The following is a 13,798-nucleotide window of genomic DNA, read 5'->3' as shown; positions in this document are numbered from 1 at the left end:
GTCGAAAAGTTTAAATGACTACAATAGTTTTAATCATATCTATAACAAAATTTTCGATCATGATTGGTTCTCCGCGCGCCTATTGGTCAGATAATCAGCCCGCGATCACGTGGGTGTCCAATTACAGGTATCCATTTATAACTTTTTGTTATTGGATGCCTGTAATTGGATTCGCACGTCAATTACGTGCGCTTTAATGGCTTTCTTCGTCATATCTCCTACAGTTATGATAGGCGCTACTCACTTTTTCGCTCAAAAGAAGTTCTCAAGAGGACTATCTGTAATTTCGAAATTTTGTTATCGATACGATTAGTTAGTAATTGGGCCTCGTGTAGTTTAATTCAAGGAGTAATCATGTTCGTAATTTCAATTATTCGCCCGATTGCTGCCTGAACTGTACTCAACTCGATCCAGGTACTATTACGAATTCTACCGAGACCACTCGTTCTGATCTGTGAATAGCTATTTTAATTGTCCTAGTTAACAGTTATACTGCAGAGTTCTCTGGTGTACTGAACAATTACACCACTTGGAATGGTGAAAGCTCTGTGGAATAACTGGTAACAGTGGCCGATCTAAGACCTTGAGCTAGAGAGGTGGGGTTGTTTTGCTTGCCCTACCGGCTTTTCTTCCTTCTGTGATTTCTTCTTATTTACCCAAAACAAGCCCCCCCCTCCCCCCCGGGCCTCTCCCCTAGATCCGCCACTGGGTAAATCACTCTGTGTTAGTTTATAGATGACAATCTCTTTCGAGATTAAAACATGGAGATTTACACAATGCAACTTCCTTTCGTAAAAAATAATGCTAATTTAAGATTAAGAATGACTTGATGACACCCCGTTGTTGTTTCATTGAGGACAGCTAAGAACTTTACTAAGACTTGTAACACACCGATTTTTGTATTTTTATTTTATTTTATTTATTCATTTATTTATTTTTGCAGCGAAAGAAGATTTGCCATGTCCGAACAGAAAGTAACCTCTATGCCGGTGTTATAATGGATGACTTTATTTTTAAATCGTGTGTTGTTGTGTCAAATCTGTTGGTGATTTGTCATCATATGTCTGTCAATGCTGCTTTAGTAAGTAGTGATTGTATGTCCAGTCCGAGCTGTAACAATGGAATGCCTTGGAAAATGAATTCTCAGAATTGTTTCTGATTTGTCTGATTTTGCTGTCATTGGCTTACTTTACTGACTTCTTTAATTAATGGTCCACATAAGAAGGATAGCACCACGTGGCAAGGAATGCAAAAAGGTGCTAACTTTTGCGCAACTTTGCTTTCGTTGTATCATACTTCTGACTGGCTCAATCAACAAACTCTAACAAAACTTCAGGCAGCTGTATATAATATTTATCCGTAATTGATCAACTATCTTCCTTTCAACAAAACCTCTTCTGAGTCTATTTACAGGTTTTTGCGTCGCGTGACATTAAGGGCCTGTTTACGAGGAGAGAGGGTTACCCTAGTACTCACACATTTCCTCTTTTTTTTTTTCTTTGTTGTGTATACAAGGCAGCTAAGGTTACCTGTGTAGGCAGGTTACCCTATCTGCGTGGCAGGCGGGTTAACTTTTTCCCGTGTAAACACCCCAGGTAGGGTTAACCCGTGTACCCGGTTTAACTTCCTAATTGTTTCCATACCCTTTGAGTGTAACCGCGTTTTAAGTTGTCCCGGGTTGTAGGGTTACCCTACCTGTAAAATGTTGCTTGTAAACCCGGGCTATCTTTTGCCCTCCAGTAGGGTTAACCCGCTTCTTAGGGTAACCCTCCGTGCTTGTAAACAGGCCCTAAAATGACGGCCAGAGAAAGCTGTCGCGTAGGTCATAAACAGGATATCGATTTTGGCCATTTTGGTCTCCGATTGGGTATGGTTTTTGTACTCAGAGCCTTCGCTTTGTCGAAAAAAAACAGAAGAGCTCTGTGGTCGAGAATGTGCCACTCGCAGAATCGCAGAAGCAGAAAGGCCGCGTTTGGTTAGAATGCAGGATCTGGGTATCTGAGGACTACGTGAGAGTATTTCATAGAAACGAAATGTCCATGTTAAGCGGATGCCTCCGTTGTATTTGTAGATTAAACTCTTAGCCAGTGGAGCCTGCTCTTACGGCTGTTAAAAGCGCGAGGCCAATACATTGTCCGGAAAAAACTGCCTTAGAGTCAAGGACGGTTATAAAATGTTTAGGACCATTTTGAGCACTATTTTCACAAAACAAAGGGAAACTGAAGAATAAATACCATACGATGTTCCATAAATACAACATAGCAATAACTGCTATTGGCAGAAAACCAAGATAACTTAATCAGGGTCCTTTAGTTCGTGCTTGTTCAACTTGTTAAAGGACGGTATATCTTATCGTACTGACAAGGGGTGAATTCGTGCAAGGCCGCTGCGGGTGCAGATAAGTCTTGATAGTTGTAACCTGACCTTTACCAATACTTGATTAGCCTGCGAAGCTGGCGGTCTTGTTGGGGATTTTTGGTGGGGTTTCGTAGCGCGGAACGAGCGGCGAAGGCGAGGCCACGAGAAGAATCACGGTCTCATCTTCGCGGCTCCTCCTGCGCAACGAAAGCAACCGATAAACCCCACCGAAACCGCCAGCTACACAGGCTAATACTTTATTTCTATGGGCCATTTCGAGCTACCATGTACCTCTGTATTAAAACAAGTACTCGTGCGAAACCTTTCATATGAAAACGAGTTTGATTTGCATGAAAATGAACCTGTAAGGGAAACTCATTTTCATATCAATAGTTTCGCATGAAGACTCGTTTTGACACAGGCACAAGGTAGCTCAGACATGGCCCACTTACAGCTGTCAGTTTCTTATATAACAGTTATAGAAAATTTGGGCCGCTCTTGGAGCACAGAATCTCACAGGTCAATTTATGTCTTTCGAACTGCTTTAAATAAACATTATCAGGAGCCCATCACCTGATGGGCTCCTGACATTATTAAGTTCCTTGGTAAACGAAATGAAGGGGTTCCCAAGATTAATGGTTATTTCAAACTTATTGCGAACACGGAAACTATTTGCAAGGGAAACTGAACATAAACTGGTTGTTTTCAAAGGTCAATTTCATGGTGTCCGGTCTGATTGTTTCAAAGAACCACACCGTTGTTCGCTGACCAGAAAGATTCAGTTTTTCAACTAACCATTATTTTTACTTGCACGTAACATGTAATAACTAAAATATGTGCGACAATTACGCGTTATTTCGATTCCATTTTGTATGTATAACCTGTTTGCTTAAAATGCCACGTTAATGTGGCAACCAAGTTTCTTTAAATATTTTAGAGGCATTTACAATGGTCATGTTTCGTCCTCCTTGAACACAACTTTAATCAACAATCTGAGGATAATTCCGGCCTTTACTAACAGAACCAATTTTGTCTAGTATACCCTATCAAGTCACCTTTTGTCTAAAGTTGAGATCTTTTGATCGTTATTTTCACCACTAGCACTAAAATTAAAATTGGGACATTCAATACAACGGTTGTTACCCTTACCACTACACATGTTTTCACAAATTTGTTCACTCGACTTAACAAATCGAATGTGATTTAGCGTGGTCTGTACTCTTATCGGCAACGATACGCGTCATCCAGTGGTCAAAATGTTGTGGACTTACGAGGCGCAGCCGAGTGAGTCTGTAGGTCTAGCAAGCGCTACAGACGTCACAGTTTGAATGTACAAGTTGAATCATACTGGGCGTAAACGCAAGGGAAACAAAAGTGATCTTGGGGGTGTGATGTGTGTGTGATTCAACTGAAAAATAAACAAGACAAAATATTTAAGTACAAAATATAACGAAACAACAAAAACTGACAACGGAGCAAGATAAACTTACAAAGCTGTGGCGACTCTAATTCTAGAATTTATACTTCAGGGCTCACACGACAGTGAAGTAGCTAAGGAAAAAACGCGGTAGAAACCAGCAGATCGAACTTTCAGCGCTAACAAGCACTGGCCAAAATAAAAAACACAAAACTACGCATAATGAAGAACGCTTAAGTATTACAGAGTGGGTTGCAAAATTCCCAGGGGTCACGGAAAAACGTGACACTCAAAAGCAAAGAAAGCTCTAGTCGCTACAGAGTCCACAACAAATTTTGACCACTGTGTTGATGCGTATCGTTGTCGATAAGAGTACAGACCACGCTAAACCACATTTCGATTTGTTTTTTACCACAATATCAACGTCAAAAAAATGGTTTTTTTTTCAGATCGCGAGTTGAGAAAGGCATTGGGCGACACATTGACGCGAGCAGCGTTGTCCGGACTCTTATCGACAACGGCAAATTAGCCAATCAGATTGCGAGATTAGTAGCAATTGTGATAAAAAAAATAATTCTCTAAATGTAAAGATTAAGAAACCTAGACCAAGATAGTTGGGTACGTGCTGTTTCCAAGTTCGGTGCAAGGAAGTCTTGACAAATGTAAACGAAGCCTCAATAATGCCTTTTCAATTAACTGTTGTCAGTTTCGTGTTAAACAGTTTTATTGCTTTTTAGCTTTTGAAAAGTCGTAAAACTAATTAAATTCCTCAGTAGCCGATTTGTTGTTATTCCTAAAATGTTTATTTCACCCAGCTTATTACCACAGTACTTATTTCTGGAGACTAATTTCTTAACAGTTTCCGATTTATTTCAAAGAACCGAGCCTTTGTTAGTAGGAAAGCAGTTATTTCAGGTAACCAGGAGTGATTCCTTATTGCTACATACACGTAATATGTAATGACTATAAACAATGAATGATACTTAAGGTATGTTTCAATACCGATATTTGTGAAATAATTATCGAATTAGCTTGAAATGTAATTATAATTTGACAACATCCGCGTTCCTTATTTGTTAAGCTGTTTCAGTGGTTGCATCTCGTCGTCTTGGACGCTCAATTTAACTCAAAACAATGATTCCGTTAGTAGCAGATGGCAAATTTACCTGGCAAACCCTACTTCATGCCTTTTTTTGTAGTCTTTTGTTAACACCTGTGCTCGTTGATCGTAATTTTCCTGTACCAACATTAGCCTTAAAATTACTTTAATGAAACTTACTATCATAAAAAACTAAGTTGAATATTTCCAAAGATCTTTTTAAAAATCGCTATCGTAAGCCAAAAATTTCCAGTTGTTCTCGCGCGACGAAATTTTCTGATTAAAGAAGCCTACTCTAGACAAATGCAGCCGCGCATGCGCTGTTTTCATGTTCAATACGTGCAGGTGCGTTTTGGTAACTGTAAACTGAACTTCAATAATACTTTTTTCAATAATGTGATGTTCAATAACTTTACAATTAAGGCGGCTTTTAGAACGCACAGAGCATCAGATCAATTTCACAGAGCATCAGATCAATTTCATGTCTTTTTAAGTTTTACAAGCAAAACTTATTAAATTCCTTGATGGACGATTTTCAACCAACTTATTGCTTCTTTTTATTTCGAAGGCTAATTTCTCAAATATTTCCGATTTCAGTGTTTCAAAGAGCCAAGTCGTTTGTTAGTAGGAAGATGGTTATTTCAGATAACCAGTAGCGATACATATACGAAATAGGTAAAAGCTATAAACAATAGCCTTTTGTAGATCTATGTAAATATTCAACCAAGTTTTTCAAATATTAGTTTTTTTTTCAGTAATGGTTAAGGCTAATGTTTGTACAGGAAAATTAAGATCAACGAGCACAGTTGTTAACAGAAGGCCGTGATTTAGGGTGTACTAAGCAAGTTTATCATCTGCTTCTAAAGGAATCATTGTTTCGCTTCGGAAATCAGCCCTTTTTTATTGAAATTGAGCTACAAGACGACGAAACGTGACCATTGGAACAGCTCAACATAAACGAAAAGAAAGGTTGTCAAATTATAGTTACATTTCAAGCTAATACGATAATTATTGCGCAAATATTGGTATCGAAATAGTGCTTCATTATCGTTCATTGTTCTCGAAGTCACTCTCCTAACTATTCTTCCGATCCGATATAGTCCAAATCTTCTCAGCACCTTAACTTCCTTTGGAGAACTAAATCCTGTCTGTTGCTTTGCCTTGATTTAAGTAGGCCCAATAATGAAATTGTTGATTACGAAATTGACAGTTGTATGTAAATTTGAAAAGTCATATTATTGAAGCTGAAGTTGCGACTGCCAATACCTGCCGACGCTTCTAGAGACTGAAAAATAGCGCATGCCCAGCTACATTTGTCTCGGGTAGGCTTCTTAATATTTACTTAACGACAGATTTTCATCGAGCGGAAAAACGGAAAATTTGTTCTTATGCCAGAAAGTTTAAGAAACTTCAGATCATCCAGAATTAATGTCAAGTCTTACAAGCAGTCTTGCATTTATAACGTCAATTTTAAGTTTAATGTTGTGTGTAAAAATTACGCTCAAAGATTAGAGTTGTAAACAAAAGATGACAAAAATGTGAGGAAGTAGGGTCGACTAGGCAAGTTTGTCATCTGCTCTTAGGGGAATTTAATATCCTTTCAGTTCAGAAATGTTTTCAGTGAAAATTGAGCTCCAAACCAAAAGTACAAAACATGACGATTAAAAATAAATTTAAAACACTGCGAAAACTGATATTTTCACATTTTAAAAAAGTGACATCTCAGGCAAACATGTTATCAATACGCACAAATTGGTGTCCAAATAGTGTTCAATTATCGTTCATTCAATTGTCTCTAAGCTAAAAGCCCTTTCAATTACATACGTGCTAACTATAGATGAAAAAGATTGCAATTGAAAAAACCTCTATATAAAATGAAATTTAAATAATTCTAAAAAGGTATGATTGTTAGTCTTAGTTTAACACTGATACGTTTCTTAAAATGTCTCTCACGAACAAACCACGTGCAGTTACGTCTTAGCAACATGTAAACTGATACATTTTTCAATGATGTGATGTTCGACAATTACAAAATTAGGTAATTGAAAAATGTATCAGTTTACACGTTGCTAAGACGTAACTGCACGTGGTTTGTTCGTGAGAGACATTTTAAGAAACGTATCAGTGTTAAGCTAAGACTAACAATCATACCTTTTTAGAATTATTTAAATTTCATTTTATATAGAGGTTTTTTCAATTGCAATCTTTTTCATCTATAGTTAGCACGTATGTAATTGAAAGGGCTTTTAGCTTAGAGACAATTGAATGAACGATAATTGAACACTATTTGGACACCAATTTGTGCGTATTGATAACATGTTTGCCTGAGATGTCACTTTTTAAAATGTGAAAATATCAGTTTTCGCAGTGTTTTAAATTTATTTTTAATCGTCATGTTTTGTACTTTTGGTTTGGAGCTCAATTTTCACTGAAAACATTTCTGAACTGAAAGGATATTAAATTCCCCTAAGAGCAGATGACAAACTTGCCTAGTCGACCCTACTTCCTCACATTTTTGTCATCTTTTGTTTACAACTCTAATCTTTGAGCGTAATTTTTACACACAACATTAAACTTAAAATTGACGTTATAAATGCAAGACTGCTTGTAAGACTTGACATTAATTCTGGATGATCTGAAGTTTCTTAAACTTTCTGGCATAAGAACAAATTTTCCGTTTTTCCGCTCGATGAAAATCTGTCGTTAAGTAAATATTAAGAAGCCTACCCGAGACAAATGTAGCTGGGCATGCGCTATTTTTCAGTCTCTAGAAGCGTCGGCAGGTATTGGCAGTCGCAACTTCAGCTTCAATAATATGACTTTTCAAATTTATATACAACTGTCAATTTCGTAATCAACAATTTCATTATTGGGCCTACTTAAATCAAGGCAAAGCAACAGACAGGATTTAGTTCTCCAAAGGAAGTTAAGGTGCTGAGAAGATTTGGACTATATCGGATCGGAAGAATAGTTAGAAGAGTGACTTCGAGAACAATGAACGATAATGAAGCACTATTTCGATACCAATATTTGCGCAATAATTATCGTATTAGCTTGAAATGTAACTATAATTTGACAACCTTTCTTTTCGTTTATGTTGAGCTGTTCCAATGGTCACGTTTCGTCGTCTTGTAGCTCAATTTCAATAAAAAAGGGCTGATTTCCGAAGCGAAACAATGATTCCTTTAGAAGCAGATGATAAACTTGCCTAGTACACCCTAAATCACGGCCTTCTGTTAACAACTGTGCTCGTTGATCTTAATTTTCCTGTACAAACATTAGCCTTAACCATTACTGAAAAAAAAACTAATATTTGAAAAACTTGGTTGAATATTTACATAGATCTACAAAAGGCTATTGTTTATAGCTTTTACCTATTTCGTATATGCATCGCTACTGGTTATCTGAAATAACCATTTTCCTACTAACAAACGACTTGGCTCTTTGAAACACTGAAATCGGAAATATTTGAGAAATTAGCCTTCGAAATAAAAAGAAGCAATAAGTTGGTTGAAAATCGTCCATCAAGGAATTTAATAAGTTTTGTTTGTAAAACTTAAAAAGACATGAAATTGATCTGATGCTCTGTGCGTTCTAAAAGTCGTCTTAATTGTAAAGTTATTGAACATCACATTATTGAAAAAAGTATTATTGAAGTTCAGTTTACAGTTACCAAAACGTACCTGCACGTATTGAACATGAAAACAGCGCATGCGCGGCTGCATTTGTCTAGAGTAGCCTTCTTTAATCAGAAAATTTCGTCGCGCGAGAACAACTGGAAATTTTGGCTGACAATAGCAATTTTAAGAAACATACAAGTCCGTGATAGTGTCAAGCTAAGACTAACAACCATTCTTGCATTCCTAATGTCAATTTTATAGCTTTTTAAAAATTTCATTCAATAAATAGGTTTTTCTAATTCTAAATCACGACCTTCTTTTATCTTCTGCTTGCACGTTTGCGTTCGAACAAGCTTTTAGCTTATAGACAATTGAATGAATGATAATTAAGCATTATTTGGATACCAATTTGTGCGTATTAAGAGTAAATGTCAGTAAAAATCAAAGAAAATTCTAAAAATGTGGCCACGGTCGAAAAATCGATTTTGCTCATAATTTGCCAGTTTGAAGGCCTAGGTAAGTAACTGAAGGAAATCAAGTTAGTTTTTTGAAATATCCAATATAATGGCAGAAATTCACGAAAAACGGTTATCGCACCGAAAGCTCAGATTTCACTTCGCGATAATCCGAAATTTTACACTTTTCGGCTTCTTGCTACACAGTCGTTTACATCGCTGTGAAACGTTCTCAACTTTAAATGTATACATTGATTCTTCCTTAATCAAGAGATAGTGATTGTTTTTATTTCTTGTGTTTTCTGGCCGAACTGAGCCCCGATTAAGTAGACATACTTTTCTAATTAAAACAAAACTCAAAAGTTATGCAAATTCAGTGAGGAAAAACGCTGACCGGTAGTGCTTCAAATTGTCTGATATTCTAGCAAAAGACAGTTCAGCCAATGAATTGTAGGCCTACAGTTTCATTTTTGTGGGATCTACCAGCAATTTTGCATGAACGCCGATCAAAAATCGAGAAAATTGCAATTCAGCCCCTTTGAAATTTGCAATGTAACGCAATACGCTAAAATAGGTAAGACCATTTTTGTTGGCTTGAGACAGGACAATCAAAGCCTATTAATGTCTTTTACATTTGAAAAGCTTTAAAAGTAGTATTTAACTTACAAAAAAACTCGCCGACAAGAGTTTAAAAAAAAGCGAAAAAGAAACACCAAACTTTTAAATCGCACTCTCCATCTTCTCGCTGCCCAGTGTCACGCTCGAGCGATTTTTCAAGGGAAACAAATTTGAAACCATTTTTTCACCGTTCAAAATGAGTCAAATTTTAATAACAAGATCTTTGCGAAATCATGCATTAATAAGAGAAGATTGCCCAGTTAACCCGCCGAACGAAGTAAAAAAGGTCCCAATAGTATATACATATTGGAACGATGTTAGGGATTGCAAGCTTTATGCCGTCGCCAGCCAGTAGGAGGCTATCTATTCCCACGAAAAGTTAATGTTGTATCGATAACCAAGCAAACAACGCACTTATCAAAGAAGAATCGAAGTAAGCTGGATGAGTTAAAGACGCCCCGCGCGAGTTCGTTCTTCAATACGGTGGAATTTGTGCCGGCACGCAGTTATGGTCATACCGCTCATACAGTGTAACAAGGATAATATATAGATTTAGGCCAGCCTAAAAGCGTAGCTCCTGGGCCGGGTTGTTCAAAGCCCGATTAAGCTGACCCAGAAAAAAGGTAGAATTTTGATTTGAGTTTTGTAACTTTGCAGTGAGGTTTCTGTATATTGTTTGGCCTTCTGTTTTGAGTTTTAATAATCAACAGATACACAAAACAAAACAGCAAAAAACATTTGTATAGAAGAAAAAGTTATAATTCCATTAACTTTTAATCCTGGGTTAGCGTGAACCGGCTTCCGAGCAATCCTGCCCTGTTTCCAACACGATAACCCAATATGAGCCCGCGATCCAATCGACAACCAGAACTTAGTCAGCGGTCAACTTCAAGAAAACACGTGACCTCGAGGAGCTGTAAACCTGAGCCCGCAATATGGTCACGTGATACTGGTCAGCGGATACCTTGTTTTGACAGGTGTAAATTGATCATAACATGGATGTCCAATATCAAGGAAGTACACAGTAAACCAAGGGTGCATGTCTCTGTCAACCTATTATTTGGAGTATGGCCGCCATGTTGGGCAACTCCGCCGTCGTCGTCGTCGTCGTGCGTACGCGCCCACGAGCAATACCGCTAGCCATGATAACCATGAGAAAATCAACTCATGGGTTTCCTTTTCTTTCCTATATGAGTATGGGGCTCCGCTTGGCGGCCCTTCGGGCCGCCGGAGCTCCGCTATCAAAAGCCACTAAAAGTCCTTCAGATTTTATCGCATTGAGACATACGTGAAGAATATTTTTGGCGAATGTGTGCGTTTCGAGAAACCGAGAAACTTCTTGGAATCGACAATCTCATTGATTAGGTCAGGAGCCCATGACCGGCTCCTGATTAGGTACAGGTCCAGAAGTTGATTCATGTCACTCAAGGATCTGTGGAAATTACACACACGGCAAATGGAAATTTATTCAAGTCCGTGAATTTACTAGAAGATTCAGAACAGTTCTTCCCTGTGGGCTCAGGCGCGCCGGTGACGACTGAAGTCTTTGATGAACAGAGAACCAGAAACTCTCCTCAATGATAACAACACATATTCCTCCTTGACTTGCACCTGCTGGCTTGTACTTTAAAATCAGTCTGACCTGATAAAAAGCAACACGCCAGTCCTTGTGCTAAAAGTTTTCATCATTGAAGGAAGTCGAGGTAATCAAATACTTTAGGAATAATAAATAATTTCCGTAGTTTTAACGGTCACACCCTCAATGACTATCCAGAAGCAAGGTAGTCCTCTTCTGGCCCTCTCCTTGTCACGCAACGTCGAGAGGGAGGGTCCCTCTCTCTCGGCTCTCTCCCGACGTTTCGTGACAGAGAAAGGGCCAGAACTGGACTAGAAGCAAGGAAAAAAAATTGACGCACGCAAGAATTTCACCAATGTTGCACACACGCAATTTGCTTAATTACGTTTGGCCACCTTGTTGCAACATCAAACATCTTACAGGATACTTGTGCTTTCGAATTATTTCTTGTTAATTTATTTGAACTGAAAAGCTTGTTAAACCAGGGTCGAAGAAAGGCTCGTCAACTGAATGAGGCAGTAGTTGGTGGTATAAAACGATCCACAAGACTACATGATAAAGCATGATAAAGAGTAGGTAGCCCTAATTTTTTCAGAAGTGTAAAGCACAACGTAGGTTAAAGATATACCGACATGTCATTGGCTACAAAAATGCTTCATGCTTCAGTGCTAAATAGCAATGAAAACCAACCGTGGCGTCACAAATTTGGTTTGTAAACAAGGCAATTTTTATCAGGAGTTTTCTCTCATCCCCACCCCATCGTTATCAATGCAATTCAACTCTTTTCTCTTCCTTTCTCGCCCTGCAAGTTGATCATGAAACTGATACTGACGTCTCTTTTTCCACCCCAATCAATGAGCTGAATGCAAAGGTAGGCTTTTTGTACTGGACGAAGCTTCAAAGGAAAGCAAACTGATAGCTGAATATCGCATAATTTGAAAAAGCGATTGAAGGTTGAGTTCTGGAGAAAGCTCCATCATCTTCTACAGATTTGACGCATCTTCCAAGTCCGTCACGTACTCGCTGCATAGTAGCACCGTGGATTGCAGTGTAAAGCTCTAGTACGCGTTGCTATTTGAGAAAACTGAACAGTGCGCTTTAGCCGTCCCGAATATCCTTAACTTGCTCCTGCAGATTTGAATTGCTTCTGTGAGGAGTTATCTAAACGCAAAGGGAATCTAAGAGCAACTGGTGGGGAAATACTTTGAAAGCTTCAAACACTCCGTCACTTATCTCGAAGCTGCATAAATTACTTGACCTTCGCCACAGATTGTCATTTCCAAGATTGTAGCATCGGCCAAGTGTATCATGCGTGACACAAAACAGGGAGAGTTAGGGAGCGATTAAGTTTGGTTGTACTCGTGTTTTTTAGCTATTACAGGCAATTTCTAAGTTAAATATTGCTTCTAAAGCGTTTCAAACGTTAAAGACATTAATAGGCTTTGATTGTCCTGTCTCAAGCCAACAAAAGATTTTTACCTATTCTAGCGTGTTGCGTTACATTGCAAATTTCAAAGGGGCTGAATTGCAATTTTCTCGATTTTTGATCGGCGTTCATGCAAAATTGCTGGTAGATCCCACAAAAATGAATCCGTAAGCCTAAAATTCATCGACTGAACTGTCTTTCGCTAGAATATCAGACGATTTGAAGCACTACCGGTCAGCGTTTTTCCTCACTGAATTTGCATAACTTTTGAGTTTTGTTTTAATTAGAAAAGTATGTCTACTTAATCGGGGCTCAGTTCGGCCAGAAAACACAAGAAATAAAAACAATCACTATCTCTTGATTAAGGAAGAATCAATGTATACATTTAAAGTTGAGAACGTTTCACAGCGATGTAAACGACTGTGTAGCAAAAAGCTGAAAAGTGTAAAATTTCGGATTACCGCGAAGTGAAATCTAAGCTTTCGGTGCGATAACCGCTTTTCGTGAATTTCTGCCGTTATGTTGGATATTTCAAAAAACTAACTTGATTTCCGTCAGTTACTTACCTAGGCCTTCAAACTGGCAAATTATGAGCAAAATCGATTTTTCGACCGTGGCCACGATTTCTTTGATTTTTAGTGGCAATTACTCTTAATATCATGTTTCCTTGAGATGTCACTTTAGTGTGAAAATATCAGTTTTCGCAGTATTTTAAGTTTTCTTTGAATCATCATGCTTTGTCCTTTTAATGTGGAGTTCAAATTTCACAGTTGCAAACATTTCTGAACTAAAAGGCTATTAAATTCCCCTAAGAGCAGATGAGAAACTTGCCTAGTCGACCCTACTTCCTCACATTTTTTGTCATCTTTTGTTTACAACTCTAATCTTTGAACGTAATTTTTACACACAACATTAACCTTAAAATTGACGTTAGGAATGCAAGACTGCTTGTAAGACTTGACATTAATTCTGGAGTGTCTGAAGTTTCTTAAAGTTTCTTGTTCAAATACAAATATTCAGTTTTTCCCACTCGATGAAAATTTGTCGTTAAGTAAATATTAAGAAGCCTACCCCAGACGAATTTAGTTCGGCATGCGCTATTTTTCAGTCTCTAGAAGCGCCGTCGGGTATTGGCAGTTGCAACTTGAGCTTTAAAAATTGGAATTTTCAAATTTACAGCTGTCAATTTCGTATTTAAAAATTTCATTATTAGGCCTACTTAAATCAAG

The 13,798-nt window shown here is 38.0% G+C and overlaps 1 protein-coding gene and 1 long non-coding RNA gene across 2 annotated transcripts in view; one reads left to right on the top strand and one right to left on the bottom strand.

Annotated features, from left to right (window-relative positions):
* The window catches only part of LOC110044534 (zinc finger CCCH domain-containing protein 14-like), a 31,646-nt gene extending 30,478 nt beyond the window's left edge, over window positions 1-1,168 (top strand). The window contains exon 15 of the mRNA XM_089297182.1: window positions 944-1,168. Within this exon, the coding sequence (XP_089153308.1) occupies window positions 944-998 (55 nt within the window). The 3' untranslated portion in view covers window positions 999-1,168. The remainder of the gene's footprint in view (window positions 1-943) is intronic.
* On the bottom strand, window positions 927-4,344 carry LOC149107097 (uncharacterized). Its single transcript, XR_016209550.1, has 2 exons — window positions 3,849-4,344; window positions 927-3,766 (listed from the first exon to the last, which is right to left on the bottom strand). It is a non-coding gene; the product is annotated as an uncharacterized LOC149107097 (long non-coding RNA).
* Between the last annotated feature and the right edge of the window lie 9,454 nt (window positions 4,345-13,798).

The sequence above is a fragment of the Orbicella faveolata genome, unplaced genomic scaffold (genome assembly GCF_042242905.1).
Source record: "Orbicella faveolata isolate gen_17 unplaced genomic scaffold, um_ofav_v1 contig_27, whole genome shotgun sequence".
Lineage (NCBI taxonomy): Eukaryota > Metazoa > Cnidaria > Anthozoa > Scleractinia > Merulinidae > Orbicella > Orbicella faveolata.
The sequence above is the reverse complement of the archived record's forward strand: the minus strand, read 5'-3'. Positions and strand labels throughout refer to the sequence as shown.